The sequence below is a fragment of the Dromiciops gliroides genome, chromosome 1, assembly GCF_019393635.1.
Source record: "Dromiciops gliroides isolate mDroGli1 chromosome 1, mDroGli1.pri, whole genome shotgun sequence".
Lineage (NCBI taxonomy): Eukaryota > Metazoa > Chordata > Mammalia > Microbiotheria > Microbiotheriidae > Dromiciops > Dromiciops gliroides.
In genome coordinates this window covers 510,380,989-510,399,182 of record NC_057861.1, presented here as the reverse complement: position 1 = coordinate 510,399,182, position 18,194 = coordinate 510,380,989, and the positions used below count along the sequence as shown (strand labels likewise).

The window sequence follows — 18,194 nt, the reverse complement described above, 5'->3', positions numbered from 1 at the left end:
CTGCCCCCAAGCATTAGTTTTCAAAGCAAAGTTCTTCCAAAAATAAGTCTCATCCTTAACTTAACAACAGTCTGTGTTCCAAAGTTCCTCTCTAAGCAGGTGTTGAAAACTCAAATGAATTCACAATGAATTCTCAGCCTTGATTTCCTATAAAATGAGGGGATTGGAACTTGATGGCTTCTGAGGGAATGGAGGGGATTAGAACAGCAAGTGGTAGTGGGAACTGAGTGAACCACAGTGACTACATCTTGTGACAGAATTCTGGAACTAATTCAGTTCCCTTTGTATTGAATTATGCATCTAGTTCAATTTTTGTCTTGTGGGAGAACTTTATCTCATTGTTTGAACCTTTCCAGGAGTAACTGGGAAACTAGATCACCTCTACTTACTGCTTAGTGACCCATAAATAAGGACCAAAGTTATGCTGACCAGAAACCAAGTCAGATCTGAGATTGATGCAAGAAGCTTTCTCACAATTATACAACCCATACGTTTTACCTGAAAACTGTCCCATGCTGGTCAATCAGTTATTGTTTCACATTCCTCTTACTGATACAGTCACTTGGGGGAAGGGGATGGGGGGAATACCTCTTTTTCTAATTTCAGGGTAATGCCCTTTTCACTCTCCCCTCCCAACTTGAAAGTTCCTGATCTTTCCTCCAATTACAAATCAGATTACTTCATTTTGTATATTGGTTAATTTTTGTTTTCTTTTAATCAATTGGTCTTTATTTAATTGTTTTTAAGTCTATCTCACCCATCCTTCTGCTCCGTATTCAGGGTCCAGTGCCAAAGCTGAGGAGATCTAGTCCCAATTTATCAGCAATTGCCATGGCACTGCTTAATAATGAATATACTTGGAAACGCAAACCTTTGTTTCCTCAGTCATTTCATCTTTTAAGGTACCTGCTAACTCTAAATTTTCTATCCTTTGATCCAAGTGATATATTTTGTACCCCATACATTGGACAGTACCTCTTCTACTTAAAGTACAAGAATTTAAAGTGTGGAAATAGGATAGTCTTTTGTGAAGGGAATAACCATAGCTCCAAAAGTAACATAAAATAGCTCTCTAAACTAATTCAACATTGTGTCTTGTTAGAAGGGGTTGCTTTTAATGTATTATAAATTATCAAAAGCAAATTCACAGTTGTACTACTCAGGCATTTTGTTAAATACATAAACTAATAAAAACCAGTATTTTCTTTCAGTCATCATTAATTCATAATAGGAATATTTGTCTTTAAAGAATTAGTTGAATTCTTATATAATTCTTATAATTATAATTCTTTATAATATGCTCATGACGATTTTATTCTACATTTTCTCAGTCCAAAAAGAGACCAATATTTTAGTGAATTGCTCTAAAGCATATAGTATATTAATACGTAAAACTGGAATTTTTCTATTTAGTCCTGTGGAATAATATTCACAAATGACTCCCACATTTAAATAGCCATCCTTCTCTCTCTCCTGAGCTCTAAACCCACATTGTTAACTGCCAATTGGGCATTTTATAGCTAGATATCCCATTGGAAACTCGAACTCAATATATCCAAAACAAAATTCATGATCCTCCTCCCTAATATCATCACTCTACTTCCAAACTGACTTATTTCTGTCAAGAGTATCACTATTCTTCTAATCACCCAGGTTCATAATTTTAAAGTTATCCTCAACTCTTTCCTTCTGTAGAGAAAACAGGTACAGAGGTACAAAAGTATCAGCTGAGTCTAACCCTTGTCTTGTCAACAAATTTGTTCTAATTAGCTCACTAGAATGTCCCATACTATGAAACTATGCAATGTGTCCTAATAGACTACAATTCTAGGTCAGGCTTGACTTGTGATGATTATACAAACTTATAAAACACCAACATGAGAAGTCCCCAGTAGCTTCCCAGAGGACTCCAACCACCTCATCATGGATACATGCATTTTTATAGGATAGAAACAGCTGCAAAAGATGAGTGATGAGTGTGCTGAGCTCTTTTGGAATACTGAAATAATGGGGGCAGATGAGATATTTTGTTTTATAATACAAGGTTTATTTAAGTTAGGATATGTAGAAATAAATGATATTGATTTCAGGAAGGATTTCTCACTGATATTCATCTTTACTCTGTATACACTTTGTGCTTACACATTCCTATACATGCTGTATTCCTCCCAGTAGAATGCAATGTCCTTAAGGGCAGGGGCATTATTATTATTATTATTGTTGTTTTAAACAGTATATACTCAATTCCCCAACATAAAGCCTCACACAGAGGCATTTAATAGTGCTTGGTGAATTGAACTGAAAAAAAACATGGAGGAAATAATTTCCAATTTCAGATTTTATTGGCACAAGTCAAATGTGGATCTTGGAGGTTTACATATTTGCCATAACTACAAAAACTAGATACCAGCTGTTGTCCAAACAAGGAAAAAACAAATAGGTAGAAAGATAGACGGACAGATAGATTGACAGATAGACAGATAAGACAAATGATAGATGGATAGGCAGATTGATAGATAAGAAAGATTGATTGATTTTAAGGAAATATGTGTACTTTTACTACCAAGGCTATTACTTTATGGACAAACTGGAAAATCATTTGACAAAAAACAATTTTATATCAAAATTCTTATACTCAAATAGATCTGTGATCTCACAAAATTGATAACACAGATTATAACACAACCACATCTGCCCATCCTGTGCAACTCTTGTTGATTTTCTCCCAAAAGATCATCAAAGGACATCCACCCAAAATATTGGAGGCCTTCCTTGCTTTCTCCAAATATTGGGAGAGTAGCAATAGAGCATTACGGCTAGCTATCCACTTGTCATACCCCATTCTTACAATGTAAGCAGACTATATTCTTTTCCTATTATATAATTCCTTGATGATGTCCTTTATAGCTATTCTTCTTCAGAGTTCCTAGTTGGTAATATAGTACATCTTGTTCACATCCATGAAGTGCCTCTCCACTGCCCCTTGTATAACCAGAAGCAGTACTGTTTCAAGTTTCACCTCCATGTAACAATACCAATAAAATATTAGTATTGAAAACTGTAAGTATACTTATAATGAAGATGGTGACATATCTCCCTCTACAATTCAACTTAGTTACTGCATACTACTTGGCAAATCACAATCTCATCTCCCAATCCAAAAAATGGAACATCATTAACTCAGAGGTATGTTTAGAAAAGAGTTCTTGGGGCAGCTAGGTGGTGCAGTGGATAGAGCACCAGCCCTGTATTCAGGAGTACCTGAGTCCAAATCTGGCCTCAGGTACTTGACACTTACTAGCTGTGTGACCCTGGGCAAGTCACTTAACCCCAATTGCCCCGCAAAAAAAAAAAAAAATTAAATAAAGAATGGTTGAATAGAAAAGAGTTCTTAACCTAAGGTCTGTGAATTTGGCTAGATGGATAGATAGACAGACAGAAAGAAAGATGACTATATTTCAATATAATTCATTTTCATTGTAATCCTGTGTATTTTATTTTATGAATATAAAAGCATTATTCTAAGAAGGGGTTTGGAGGTATCACTAGACTTCCAAAAATTTTCATGACCCAAAACCAGTTAACAGTTCCTGGTTTAAAAGTTTAATAAGGCCAAGTTTACTAAGACCTTTGAGTTCTTTAGAGGCAGATTATTATTAATGCTCTTGATACAACAATGAACAAAATTCAACCATTTCTTTAACTTCTATGTTAAAAAAATGAGAATTCCTTCATTGGATATAAATAAAAAATTTACTCCACTAAAGCAATCCGTTCACTGTAGGGAAATACTATGTAGAAGAAAGCAGAACAGCAATGTAAATCATCATGTACCTAATAGTCCACAAACTGACAAACAGAAGGCCAAGACTATAGCAAATTATGTAACAAGACTTACATTTCTATTACTCTATTAAGGCTTCTTGAGAAAATGAAGGTATATTTGAGTGTTGTGTGGGTTGTGTTCTCTTGGCTGCTGACACAGAGAGTGGTTCAAGGTTGTCATCATGATAGAGAAAGGAAGGTAGTAAATATGTACACAGGCAAAGCAAAATGTTTTAGACTTTAATGTTTCTAAAAATCTGCATGCAAATTTCAACTAAAAGATCAGTTTTTGAGATTTTTATGAGTAATTATTCCTATAATCCTTTAGAAATCTGTAAATAGAAACATACATTCAAAACCTGTATCTTTTTTCTTCTTCTTTATAGGGCTGATTAGATGATTTTTCTATTTCAATAGGCTATTTGTATCATGAATTGATTTTTTCCTAGAATATCCAAGAATTCCTGGTCAGAATTTCCATAATTACAAAAAGTTTAAAACAGGGATTGTAATTATTTAACCAATGTCTGAGTGCCAAAAGGTAATGTAAAATCTAAGATGTCAGTTGGCTTGTGATGAAAAGAAAGTGCTCACAAATTAAACACTTTGGCAAAGCACAATTTTAGAGAACTCTATAGCTAAAGCTACTTACCCTGTGACATAATAGTTTGAGTCATTCGGGATCCAGCGGTAGGTGCAATAGTATTACAATGGATGTTGAATTTCCTGCCTTCAATTGCAAGTGTATTTGAAAGACCCAGAAGACCAAGTTTAGCAGCACTATAATTTGCTTGACCAAAATTGCCATAAATTCCAGAAGCTGATGAAGTCATAATGATCCTTTAAAAAAAAAAGAGTCACTCAGAACAGAATTTTGTCTTTCTAAAAATCAGAATCACAAATCTTTATGTCTACTCTCTTTCAACTGTCAAATCTGATGAGGGCCACCATCAGCTTTTTCAATCATAGCACAAAAACCTAAAATAAGAGTGATAAGCATAAGAATTATGAAATAATGATAACTATTATCATATCAGCTAACATTTATGTAGCCTTGTAAGATCTGAAAAGGATGAACAGGATGATTTCAGAAGAACCTGGAAAGTTAGATGAACTGATACAGAGTGAAGTGAACAGGACTAGGAGAACACTGTATGCAGTTAATAGCAATATTGTACAATGAACACCTGTGAATTTCTTAGCCATTTTCAGGAATAAGACAATCCCAAAGCACTCATGATGAAAAATACTATCTTCCTCTATTAAAAGAAATGATGCCCTCTGAATACAGACTGTTTTGCACTTTCTTTTTCTCTTTTTTTTGTTGTTTTGAGTTTTCTTCCACAAAATGACTACTATGGAAATATTTTTATATGATTGCACATGTATAACATAACAGATTGCTTACCATCTCAAGGAACAGGGAGAGGAAGGAAGAAAGGATAAAATTTGGAACTCAAAACTTAAAAAAGAATGTTCCACTCTTGATAACAAAATCAGCTCTTAACCACTATTTGTTTCTCTGTACTGGTTGTTTGGGTATCAGTTTCCTCTGAGTCATGACAATTCTCTTCTGGATTTCATTTGACATTATTTATAGCCATATAGTTCACATTTGTAACAGAAAATGACTCTCTCTGATTCTATATTGATCCTTATATCAAATTGCTGTGATCTGACTGATGACATGATCATACTTACTGTTTTCACTGTCCAAGACAACCTGAATCCCTGGCCCCATCCTTATTTCCCGATGCTGATTCTTTGAAATTCAGCCTTTTGCACACTAACTTGGTGCTCATTTTTCAGATACCTTTATCACTCATATGTCCATCCAGGTCATACCGTTACAGAAAATAATTAGGCTTCTCTTCTTGTATTGGGCTAATAGTGATTTTGCATCAGATGGTTGTTACCTCTATTCTCTTGTCTTTTGGCTTCATAAATAAGATGCTTTTGCCTGTAGTTGCATCTTTCAACAAACTTTTCCTTTGCATCTGTAATATCATTGTGATGACTTTCTTCTTGTGCTTCTTTAGCCCACATAAAAAAATAATTTGGAACTACTTAAAATTGATTTTTCCAAAATTAAGCTACTTGTTATACTGTCAGCCCACTGCTCAAATATTTTATGTTCATAAGTTAAATTTTAATTCTCTGATAAGCATTTGTTAGCTGTGCCTTCAGCCCAGACCATACCTGTAGTTCCCAAATTACTTGAGTCATTCTGTTCCTTTTTCCCAGTCACATTATATCACTTCTTTTTCAACCAATCTTAATAGTCATCTATCTAGCATCCATCATAAATTTGTATTGATGTTCTTTTCAGCACTGCTGAACCTTTCAAATTCCATTGCAGTGATCAAGCCATGGTGTCAATGAAGCTTTTGCAAGCCCACTTAACTAATCATTTCAAGTTTTTCTGCCCTCAGAGACCTTACATATGCAAGTCCCTCCAATACTTTCTTCTAAATTATACATTTGGTCTCACTCTCATGGCTGCCAGCCTTTTAATAGTTCCATTACATACCTAATCCAAACTTATACAGATTCTTCCTCAAGAGGACACCCTATACTGAGGGAACCTCTCCTACAAAGAGTCTTAAAGTGGGTCTAATGTGGGCCAATAATATTTTTGGGCTGTGGGAAATTTACATATTACCTACATGTGAAGCATCTTTTCTGAATTAACCAGTCCTCTCAGTTTTTCTACCATCAAACCTTTTCTTTCATTAAATCCTCCTTCTCAGAGGGTTAGAAACCAATCAGAAATCAGATACTATTACCTACTGTCATTATATTAGGAATTTGAGTGATCAACCAAGTCTAATAGTTCACAAAATACTAATCAAAAAGTTTCTCCTGATTTTATTCTCCTCATTTTCACTTTACATTTCTTTCATTATTTTAACAGTCTTATAATATACTTGTTCTTACACTCAAAATCTACTAATATTTTTATATTTTTACAGCCTTCATAATACATGTCACAATATTCTAATAATGTATGTCAATCTCAACTTTTTTAAAGTAGTTACAACACAAAAATTCCATCTAAAGTCTGTGGAAGAGGTTGTTAAAGCTAGTGTTACACACATATTTGCAACATATGTGGCCAAAACTTTAGTATGAAAAGATTCAATTAATTAAGTCTACTCTTTTGATCAAAGTTGATTTAGTCTTCTGCTTTTCAACCAATAGAATGTATGATATCAAAACAATGTTATATTCATATCTATTCCACCTTGTATAGATTCCACTCAAAGCAAGTAAAATAAATCACTTTTAAAACTCTTTGAAACCAAGCGTCAAATGAAGTATCCCCAATAAGCAAAGTTGCTGTGAAGGAGTTACTTTTCCGCATTATCTGTGGATAACTTTAAATTAGCTTGAATGACTTGCCAGCAGTACATGATTTACTAGCACTAATCACAGTCACAATCACACATTTATGCAATCATAACAATTAATATTCTTCTCAAACATTTTACAGAGAGCAAATGATGAACTACTACCAGGACCTTAAAAAAGGCTGCTACTCAGGAGCAGCCAGGTGGCGCAGTGGATAAAGCACCAGCCCTGGATTCAGGAGGACCTGAGTTCAAATCCAGCTTCAGATACTTAACACTTACTAGCTGTGTGACCCTGGGAAAGTCACTTAACCCTCATTGCCCTGCAAAAACAAAAAAAGTCTGCTACTCATCTTCTGTCCAGCTGGTCACTAAGGGCACAAGTTGACATTTTGCTCATGGAATAAAGTACAGTATAAGAAACTTCAATTCTACATATTTTTATTGTTTTTAAGTGTAAAAAAGTTAAGGGAAATACCAGAAAACCTTAAAAATGAAAGAGGATGAAACTAAATAGAAAGATTTCTAGCTGTAATATGAGTCAATAACACCAATTTTACTCAGAGGAAAGGATTATGCCAAACCCTATACATAAAAGCATACGCATATATACCTAGAGATGTCTCCCTGAGCACAATAAATTCTCTAATAAGACTTAGCAAAGAAAAGACATACAAACACAAAGATGTTAAGCTTGCAGGAAAACCATACAAAGTCATACCTTCCAAACTTTTGTTTCTTCATGTGATCCCATGCTGCCCGGGTCACTTGGAATGATCCCCGCAAATGAACCTTATGGATTATATCTACAGGAATAAGTAATTATTGTTATTTAGTATTTAATTGTCAAAATCTGACAGGCATTTGATAAGTGATATCCAAGCAATGATTACTGGTAGGAATATTCACTTCACCTAAAACCATAATTGTTTTATGCACTCTACCCATCACCTATCAGGAAACTACATGCAAGACTCTAAAAGTTTATTAAATCACTCTCTTCTAGACGATTTATTTAAAATGTACATACACTGGGGCAGCTAGGTGGCGCAGTGGATAGAGCACCAGCCCTGGAGTCAGGAGGACCTGAGTTCAAATCTAGCCTCAGACACTTGACACTTACTAGCTGTGTGACCCTGGGCAAGTACCTTAACCCCAATTGCCTCACCAAAAAAAAAAAAAAAAGTGCATACACTGACATATTCATCCTAAATAAAGCACTGGCTTTAACTTTTGTCTGTATGCAAGTTTTCACTAAGATATAAAATTACTATTTATGTATAATAATTCCATTTAGAAAAAAGAACAGCATTAACCCATAAAGTTCATCAGCAATAAATAATTACTGAATATCTGTAAAGCAGATGGTACATTTTCTGTCCAATTTAATGAAAATAACAACCTAGATATACTATAGAAGACAGACAACTCTTTGATGGGATTTATTTTGTCTTTTGTCATTTTATCCAATTTTTGTTTTCCGACTATAGTATACATTTTCATTATCATGTTAGGGAAAGAAGGTAAGTATAAAGAGAAGATTTAAGAGAGAACAGGAGGAAAAGAGTAGAACAGGGAAGAGAAGAAAAATAGTAAACAGTGGACAAGAATGGAAGAAGCCAGAGAGAGAAAAACATCCCTTACTCAGGTTTTCTCCTTGTACTACATGGTATTTCAGATAGATAAGGAAAGAAAGTTAAAGTGCTCCCATGCCCAATTACTGGTACTATGGGTACCCTCCTTTCCCCTCTGCACCAGCAGAACTTCTTGAAGCAAAAAATATGTGGAATACCATGGTCCATTTCATCCCAGTTGTAGCTACAGATTAACATGTCTTTCCTAGTACTTAACAGAAGAGGTAAACTAGTGCCAAGTAGAAGGTTTTGCTAAGGATATCAAATAATCTATAATAAACAAGCATTTATTAAGTGCCTATTGTGTGCTAGTCACTGTTAGGAACTGGAAGGTTAAAAAAAAAACTTAAGTACAGCCTTTGCAGAGCTTTTAATGAGGTGAGACAACATGTACATATATTTGCATAGCAGAATGGTAACTCAGCAGGGATACAAGAAACCCTTCATGTAGAGCAATTAAATGGAGTCTTTGGTCCAACCACACTGCCTTGTAGGTCACCCAGTCTCACACAGCCACCTGAATCATTGCTATATATTTAATTTTATCCTCCTGAGCTCCATAGCAACATAAAAGTGTGTTGTTGTAATTCCTCATTAATAAATTTGACATATTTTTCATTAATTTGCTCAAGTTTTCATCCCAAATCCATTAAATACTTGTTATTTAATGAAATGAAGAAGGCTCCTTTCCCCTTAGTAATTACTTGTATTTCTCAATAATCAAGCAAATATTTAAGTTGCTAAATATATGCAATTTATTAATAAATGAAGGGGATAATAAACATAAAGCCATATATAACTATTTTCAATATGTTAATTATTACCAAAGTCATAGACTGATTCACCTCAAAACCTCAATATTATAGTGGCTGAGTCCCTACTCTTAACTGGAAACAGTTTTGCTGCATTAAATTCATGCCAGACACTAATTAAAGTAACTAATCTTAATATTTCTTCTCAAGATTAGTCCTATTTTTCCCTTTGTCTTCTCATGAAAAGTCTTTCCAAATTATACTGTATTACTTCTTCCTCACAGACCCATCATAAAATTTTCCTTACAAAGTTTCTTTATAGCACCACAGTTAAAATAGCTCCAGGGGCAGCTAGGTGGCGCAGTGGATAGAGTACCAGCCCTGGATTCAGGAGGACCTGAGTTCAGATCCGGCCTCAGACACTTACTTAACATTTACTAGCTGTGTGACCCTGGGCAAGTCACTTAACCCCAATTGCCTTACCAAAAAATAAAATAAAATAAAATAAAATAAAATAGCTCCAAAAAGGAAGAAGGTTCTCCTCAGCTCCTTCTACTCGATACTTTTCACAAAGCCTCATGGAACACAGATAAAGCATCTACCTTCTCCCTAACTCCAACAGAAGAAATACTTCATATTAAGTCATTTTCTCAAATGACTCTTTGCTTAATGGCTAGCACAAACTATTTTTTTCTTAATATTGCATCTGAGCTCTTATCTGGATCTAAAAACTACAATAATAGAAACTGTAGTCTCTGTGAGACATTCAAAACAGAGGTTATATAAGTTATAAATAAAAGAAATACAAAGTAATTTAGGGAGACACCAGCATCTGGAGGGCTCAGGACAGGACTTGTGCAGGTCAGTCTACAAGTATTTAAAAAGTGCTTACCAACATTCCAGGCACTGTGCTAAGTATTGAGGATATTAAGAAAGAGAAAAATAGTTTCTGACCCTCAAGCAGCTCATAAAAATCCCTATCATATAGAGAGAGCAAGTATAAAAATGGCAACTCTTCCAGAGTAATATTTAATATTTATTTAAAATTATGCAATGACCTTTAAGCCAAGCTAAGTCTTAAGGGAAAGTAAAGATTCCAAGGCAAGTAAGGAATCCCTTCCAGGTATTGTGGTCAGTCAGAACAAAGGTTCAGAGATGGAAGCTGAGTGTCATGTATGAAGAATAGCAAGAAGTCCAATTTTACTGACCTGTAGAATGTAAGAAGGGGAGTGATATGTAATAAGGATGTAAAGAAGGTTGGAACCAGTTTGTGAGGAGCTTAAATGCTGAAAATAGGAGTTTGTATTTGATTTGAGGTGATAAGGAGACAATGGAATTTACTCAGGAGAGGGAGTAACCTGTGCGTTATGAAAATCGCTCTAGTAGCTGTTTGACAGTTATGTGGAAGACTTAGGGAAATACCTGAAAGAGAGAAACTAATTATGAAGCTATTACAGTATTCTAGTTGAGAGGTGATTGAAGGCCTGAATTAGGGTGGTGGCTATCAGCATAACTATCAGTATATCTGAATTTCAACTTTATTAAACCACATCATTAAGGGAAGCTTTCCAGTCTTATTAATCTTAAGAATCACATCCTGAAAAAAAATAAATAAATAAAAGAATCACATCCAGGGGGCAGCTAGGTGATGCAGTGAATAAAGGACTGGCCCTGGATTCAGGAGGACCTAAGTTCAAATCTGGCCTCAGACCCTTGATACTAGCTGTGTGACCCTGGGCAAGTCACTTAACCCTCATTGCATTGCCCCACCAAAAAAAAAAAAAAGAATCACATCCTGACCATTCCATCTTTCCCCCATTTCTAATGTTTTTAGAAACCCTACTGCTTTAGAAATCTGCCAGTCTAAACAAAAAATAACCAATATTAAGTGTGCTAGAGGTACAGTACACATACACCTAAAAAATGCTGCTATTAAGAAGATGGATGAGAGGAAAAAAAATTGAAAGGTACAACCCCATTTAGGTAACTTTTGGCAAGAGATTTAACAGCTTTAACTTTTCCTGATTTAAAAAAAAAAACTACTTCAAGCTGTTCACTTTTACTTGTAGAAAATGTTCATCACTGGTTTATTTTGTCTTTTTTCTTTGTATTTCTAGCACATAGCACAGAACCAAATACATAGTAAGTACCTAATAAATTGTTGATTGATCATTTACAACAGGAATTTGGAAAAGTGAGAATGTCTTTGGTTGTTTTTTTAATCCAGTTTTATAATTTTTAAAGGGTAAAGTGGATAAGAATATCCAAAAGTAAAACAGCTTACCCCAGTCTTCATCACTTATCCTAACAAAGGAACGATCTCGCAAGATCCTAAGGAAACAAGGAAGGAAGAATGGAAAAGTTATCATACAACTGAAAAATAACCTTGAACCTAAGTTATATCTTAAAGAAGAAAAAAAAAACATTACTCACCCAGCATTGTTGATAACAATATCTGTCCAAAAAAAAATCACAAACATTAGATGTAAGCATTCTAATTTGTATCCCTTCCACCTTTAAAACTTACATTACTTTCAAAAAAATTCTAACAAAGTTAAAAGGCAAAAAGACTAATGAAATGAGATTTTTGTGCCTGAAATAATATGTAAATTTATCAGTCAGTTAATTCATCCTTAATTCTAAATTTTCACATCTGTTGACTATCTTTTCACTACTTCCTTTTACAATTCCATTGATTTCCTCAACAATGCCACTGATTCAGTACTCAAAACTTATCTTTGTCATTTTACATTTCAGTAACAACTGTCAGCCTCTCATTCAATCTGTCCACCTAGAAAACTAAAGAGAACAATATTATGCTCCCAAATTAGTAGCCTAACAATTTTCTAAATATATTAAAATTATAAAGACTCTAAGATAACTATTATCCTAGACATATAATCAAATAGTGATATTGCCAGAAAAGCAAAATTTGGCATTATAATAAAATTTTATCACAAGCTGATTCCATATTTCCACCTAGAAAACTTCTTCTCTACCGATAAATAATATTGCAAATAGGAATTTCAGCCCAAAATATTAAATAACCCATTGGAATTTCTGTTTAAAACATATGCTTCCAAAAAATTTTAAATAAGCTTTTAGAATTCAAACAGCTTTCAGATTTTATTTGCTATTTGGAATTTCCAGTAATAATCCTATTCTTTACTCATTCAATTCAATAATTTTTATTAAGCATTTAATATGAATAACACTATACTAGATATGGCTGAGCTAAACTCAATACACAATTTAATATTCTACCGAAAAGATCTTGTTTAATTTGAATCTGTCATTGAATTCAGTCATCTAAAAGAAAGCATTTTGGCATCATTATATTTCCTTTCAGTCTATCATCTTTTTTAATATTTTACATGCTCATTTTAGGTACAAATACATTGTCATTATATTGCAAAAAGAAGTTTAGGTTGCCCTTAATATTATTAAGAGAATATTAAGTTGATAACATTTTTTAGACTAACAAGCATTTGCAGAAGTTGAATATTTTGTATAATTTCATACATCTAAAAAGTTTAATTCTTTGGGCTGAACTTCAAATTACAAAATAAACAAAAAGGTAAAACTAAGAGTAATTTATGTCAAGCATTGTTTAATTATAAACTAAAAGAAAAATCACCTATTTTTCCAAAAGCATCAAGTGCTGTCTTCACAAGTTTTTCTCCAGCTTCCACAGAATCTGAAGGAAAATGGGTACAAATTTCAGCATATTTCACAAGTATTTTCCAGTGTAAGTGTAGCAAATTATATGATATAGAAATTTAAATCATCCCCAAGGAAAATACATTTTTAATGGCAAATACTAAATGGGAATACAAATGAACTAGCTCTAAAGGAAAAAGGTATAAGAAAAAGAATGATTTGAAAAATATTGGTTCATATTCCCAGTACAGAACAATTTCTACTTAGTATGTTTGAACATATACTTATTAATTATAATACCATTTACAATTAATACCATTACATTACAAGCAGCAGTCAAAAAATGTTCTAGAACCTTTTCCTGTCCCCTAAAACTTTAAAGCCAATTTGATTTTTATACTCAGTCAATGTAAATAGCATTGGTTTCTAGAAGGGAAAATCACAACTGTTTTTAGAAAATAAATTTGATGCTTAAGAGTCTCTTATAAGACACTGTTATGATATTCAAAAGAAAAAAGTTTCTACTTTATTTGGCTAATAATTTAATTTTCTGTCAAAGATGAAAGAAAGACTTCAATAATTGTCACACTGGTAGTGAAGTTTTTTCTTCAAATAGGCCCTTATCGTGTAATATTATACATGAATTTTTCTTATTACGAATGAAACAGGTTGTATGAAAGCAAAGGCAGAAGTCATTCTATTTCCCCATAAATTCAAAATTTGAGGACCACATCTGAGAGAGCCATAAATTGTAATATGGAGAAAGAATAGGCTTCAAAAGTTGAGAAATTCTTTTCCCACCTATCAGGTATCCAATCAAATTAGACAGTCCCCCGGGTATTTCTGTAAAGGGATATTATGAGTTTTGCCCAATATAAGTTACTTTTTAATTTAAATATTTCGATTAGCTAAAATAAACAAAAATATAAGAAAATTATCTTCAAATAACATACCATAGTTAGCCACAGCTTTCCCCCCTCTCTTTCTTATTTCTTCAACAACATTATCGGCAGCTGAGGAGCTTTTTCCTACTCCCTTGAAGTCTCCTCCTAAATCATTCACTGTAAGGTAAAAAGAAACATTTGTTCAATTGTTTCTCACAAAAACAATATTTCCAAATCTAATTATTAGAAAAAATATACTTGTGAATTTAAAAACAAAGTCTCAGTGAGTCCTGCTTTTTGTGTTTTCAAGTTTGTTTTTTAAGAAAATCATGATTCCCCTCAACATTGAAAACAAGCATTTATTAAGTACCTACTATGTGCCAGGCACAGTGCTACGCTATTTACAAATATTGGCACTAAAGAACTGAGAGAAATTGTACCACCACCCTTCACCCTACAAAGGACTGGAGGATAGTGTATATACTGTGAGACAACGATGACGTGAGCTGGTTTTTCCAAACTGCTTGTCCCTTCCTTTTTTAATCTTCATTACTGCAGTAAGGCTAATAAGGCTATCCGAATATATTAACCAATCCAGATAGTCATGGCTATTACCTACCAACCAAGCCCCATAACATTACCTCTCCTTCCTCAATGAGTTTAGTGCCCAGCTCACAGTCTTCCTCTCCACTCCAACTTCTGCCTTCATACAAGGAGACTACAACAGACATGTTGATATTCCCTCAAATACCCAAACTTCCTACTGACTCAATCTTCAGATCCAACACCTCCATTTCACCTCAACTACACACAGGGATGGTCATACCCTAGATCTGACCACTACCCACAAATGTTCAAAAATCCAGTCCTTTTATCTGATCATAATCTTTTATCATTTCATTTCTTCCTATGCCTTAAAACCCCTAATGCTATTCTTAGTCCTCACCATATCTCCAATCCCTCTACCCATCAAGTGTCTTGCTAGGTCATCGCCCCTGCAGTAGCTAATCTATCCTCCCTTCCCAATCTCAGCACTGTATTGTCTAAGACAGAGAGAGAGCACATGGCTCCAAGCAGAGTTCAGAGGTCCTACATTACCTAAAGAGAGAGAGCTTAGCTACCATAGCTTTCCTTGCCTACCGTGTCCCCCAGAATGGCATGCACCTCTTGATCTCAGTCTCCTACTCTAATTTTCAAAAGAGGGAAGCTAGGTGGCACTGTGGATAAAGCTTTGGCCCTAGAGTCAGGAAGACCTGAGTTCAAATCCAGACTCAGATACTCAGTGTGACCTTGGACAAATCACTTACCCTTGTTGACTTCAGTTTCCACACATAAAATGGGCTACCCAGTCATCAGCACCCCAAATTCAATAGATCCAAAACTGAATTCAATATCTGCCCTCCTACATCTGATCCTCCTCTCAAATTCTTTATTTCCATTCTACGTACAACCAGCTTTCTAGTCACTTAATCTCAAAACGTCAAAGCAAATTTTGAGACTTCCTTCTCCCTTACCCCCCCCACATTCTAAGCCCTTGCTAATGCCATCTCTACATTTCTCACATCTCTCTGCTTCTCTCTATTTACACCACCACCAAGACTTCATTACATCCCACTAAGACGATCATAGTAGCCTCCAAATGTTTCTCCCCACCTACCTCCAAACCAGTCTTCATAGAGCTACCCAAATAAAGCAGATTCCCTGGTCCTCTTGAATAAAATACAAACTACTTAATAAGGCCCTTGAAAATCTGCCTCCAATCTCCCAGACTTAACTATCATCCCACCCCCCTTCAAACACTTTATGTTCCAACCAAAATGGGCTATGAGCTGCCCCCCAAAGTCAACAGGCTTACTTCTGTTCATGTGTACATGCTCATCCCTGGAAGGCCCTCTTTATCTACCCCATCTACCCTTATGCCATCTTTATCTACCTTTGAGGTTCACCTGATATAATTTCCACATTATCTTCCCTGATTCTCATCCCTCAAATTATCCTATACTTCCAATTTTCCTACAAAATCTGGATTTCTCCTTTGACCCATGATAACCTGTTTCCTATTATACTTATCTCCGTGTGTGCTATTTCCCTTATTCTCCTTCCAGTTGAATGCAAGCTCCTTAAGAAACTTCAGGCAGCTGAGTGGCACAACGGAGTGCCAGCCTATAGTCAGGAAGACCCAAGTTCGATTTTATGCTTAATAATCCAATTATCCCATCTCTCAGAACATCCCGACACTTGATTTGAGATTTACAAATAGTCTTCTGTCACCATGGAACTCCCCAGATGAAAAAAGTTCCACCTGGTTGATCAGGAGCTATTATATTTCTTTGAATGCCTATTGTGCGCAAAGTACTGAGGTACCAACTGTAGGGAAGATGAGGCTGTTTGAGAACATTTCTGCCCTTAAGGAACTTAAAGGGTGGTATGTTAAATATACAAGTGTCATCTCCTTACATGCACAAAATTGAATTGATATAAGTAGTACAAAATACAACAGGCCAACGTGACTGAAGGTAAGGAGTGGTAAGGAGTCAAAGTTATATTTGAATAGTAACTTTCCATAACTAAATTCTGAAATAAGCACTTCATAAGTATGACTAAGCAATTAGGTCAAGGCCAGATATCTTTAAAATCAAAACTTAGTAGTATTTGGGGAGTTATAGAAAGTCAGGTATATACACTGTGGATAGGGCTATAAACTGGTCAAATTATTTTAACAAAAATTGGAATTTTTGGAGAAAATGTATTATATTATACAGGGTAGGTCAAAAGTCATGAAGGGGTTTCAATATTTAATAACTCTTTTATTTTTTGTTTTTAATTTACAGTACTATGGCATCATATGCAGTATATATAGGAAATGAATTTACATTACTTGTGAAAGTCTGATAAATGGTGAAAAATAAAGAAAAAAAATTTTTTCAAAAAGTTTCTAAAACATCGTGACTTTTGGCCCACCCTGTACATACAGAAGCAGCTAAGTGTTCCAAGAGAGTGCTGAATTTGGACTCAAGAAAGCATAAGTTCAAATCTGGCCTCAGAGATTTATCAGCTGTGTCACCCTAGGCCAGACACATAACCTCTACCTCAGTTTCCTCATATATAAAATGGGGATAATAATAGCACTACCTTAAAAGTTGGTATAAGGATTAAATAAGATTTGTAAAGTATTTTGCAAACCTTAAAATGCAGTATAAATTGTAGGTATTATTATAATGATTATCCCTTTGGCCCAAAGAAATGATTGTGATTTTTAAAAAATATATCAACAGGACGGGCAGCTAGGTGGCGCAGTGGATAGAGCACCAGCCCTGGATTCAGGAGGACCTGAGATCAAATTTGGCCTCAGACACTTGACACTTACTAGCTGTGTGACCCTGGGCAAGTAACTTAACCCTCATTGCCCCACCAAAAAAATAAAATCAACAAAACATTTAAAACAAACAAAATCATAATTTAAAAATCAATTTTCTGGGAAAAGGCATAATGCTTTTTTATTTTGAAACTGTACACTGCATATATTTTCAGACTTTTTCAATATATTGATCAGTTATGCTGATACTTTTTCCTCTCCTTCCTCTGTGTGTGTGTGTGTGTGTGTGTGTGTGTGTGTGTGTGTGTGTGTGTCCTTTAAAAATACTATATGTTATACAGAATGGCTCTCTGGAGGGGGAGGGGGTATACTGAAGGTGATATAAAAAACAAAAACAAATAAAAACTTTTTTAAAATAAAGATAAGTTTTGTAGGGTGGACCTCCACCAAAGGAGCCGACCTTTGGATTTATATACAGCTTTGGAACTAATAGTTGGTTTATTCAAGTGCTTCTTTTTTTTTTTAATAAAAACTTTCTTCTATAATACTGTGAATTGTGTAAATCAGCCTTTGTATATTGGCTATACCATGAATATATTTCCCCAGTTTTCTTGGTTAGGAACTACGATCAAGACAAGTAGGAAAAAAATCTCACAAAGTATAACTAGTATTTTCCATATTGACAGTTTCTGACAAAAGTGTTAGATGTCCTAATATACATATGTACAAAGATGGTAGAACCGATTTATTTTTCTATTGGTATTTCAAATCAG

The 18,194-nt window shown here is 34.6% G+C and overlaps 1 protein-coding gene across 1 annotated transcript in view; it reads right to left on the bottom strand.

Annotated features, from left to right (window-relative positions):
- The window catches only part of HSD17B4 (hydroxysteroid 17-beta dehydrogenase 4), a 119,920-nt gene that overhangs the window by 85,787 nt on the left and 15,939 nt on the right, over nucleotides 1-18,194 (bottom strand). Inside the window, 6 exon segments of the mRNA XM_043976125.1 lie at nucleotides 4,478-4,665; nucleotides 7,897-7,981; nucleotides 11,846-11,892; nucleotides 11,995-12,016; nucleotides 13,199-13,258; nucleotides 14,175-14,282. Coding sequence (XP_043832060.1) covers nucleotides 4,478-4,665; nucleotides 7,897-7,981; nucleotides 11,846-11,892; nucleotides 11,995-12,016; nucleotides 13,199-13,258; nucleotides 14,175-14,282 — 510 coding nt within the window.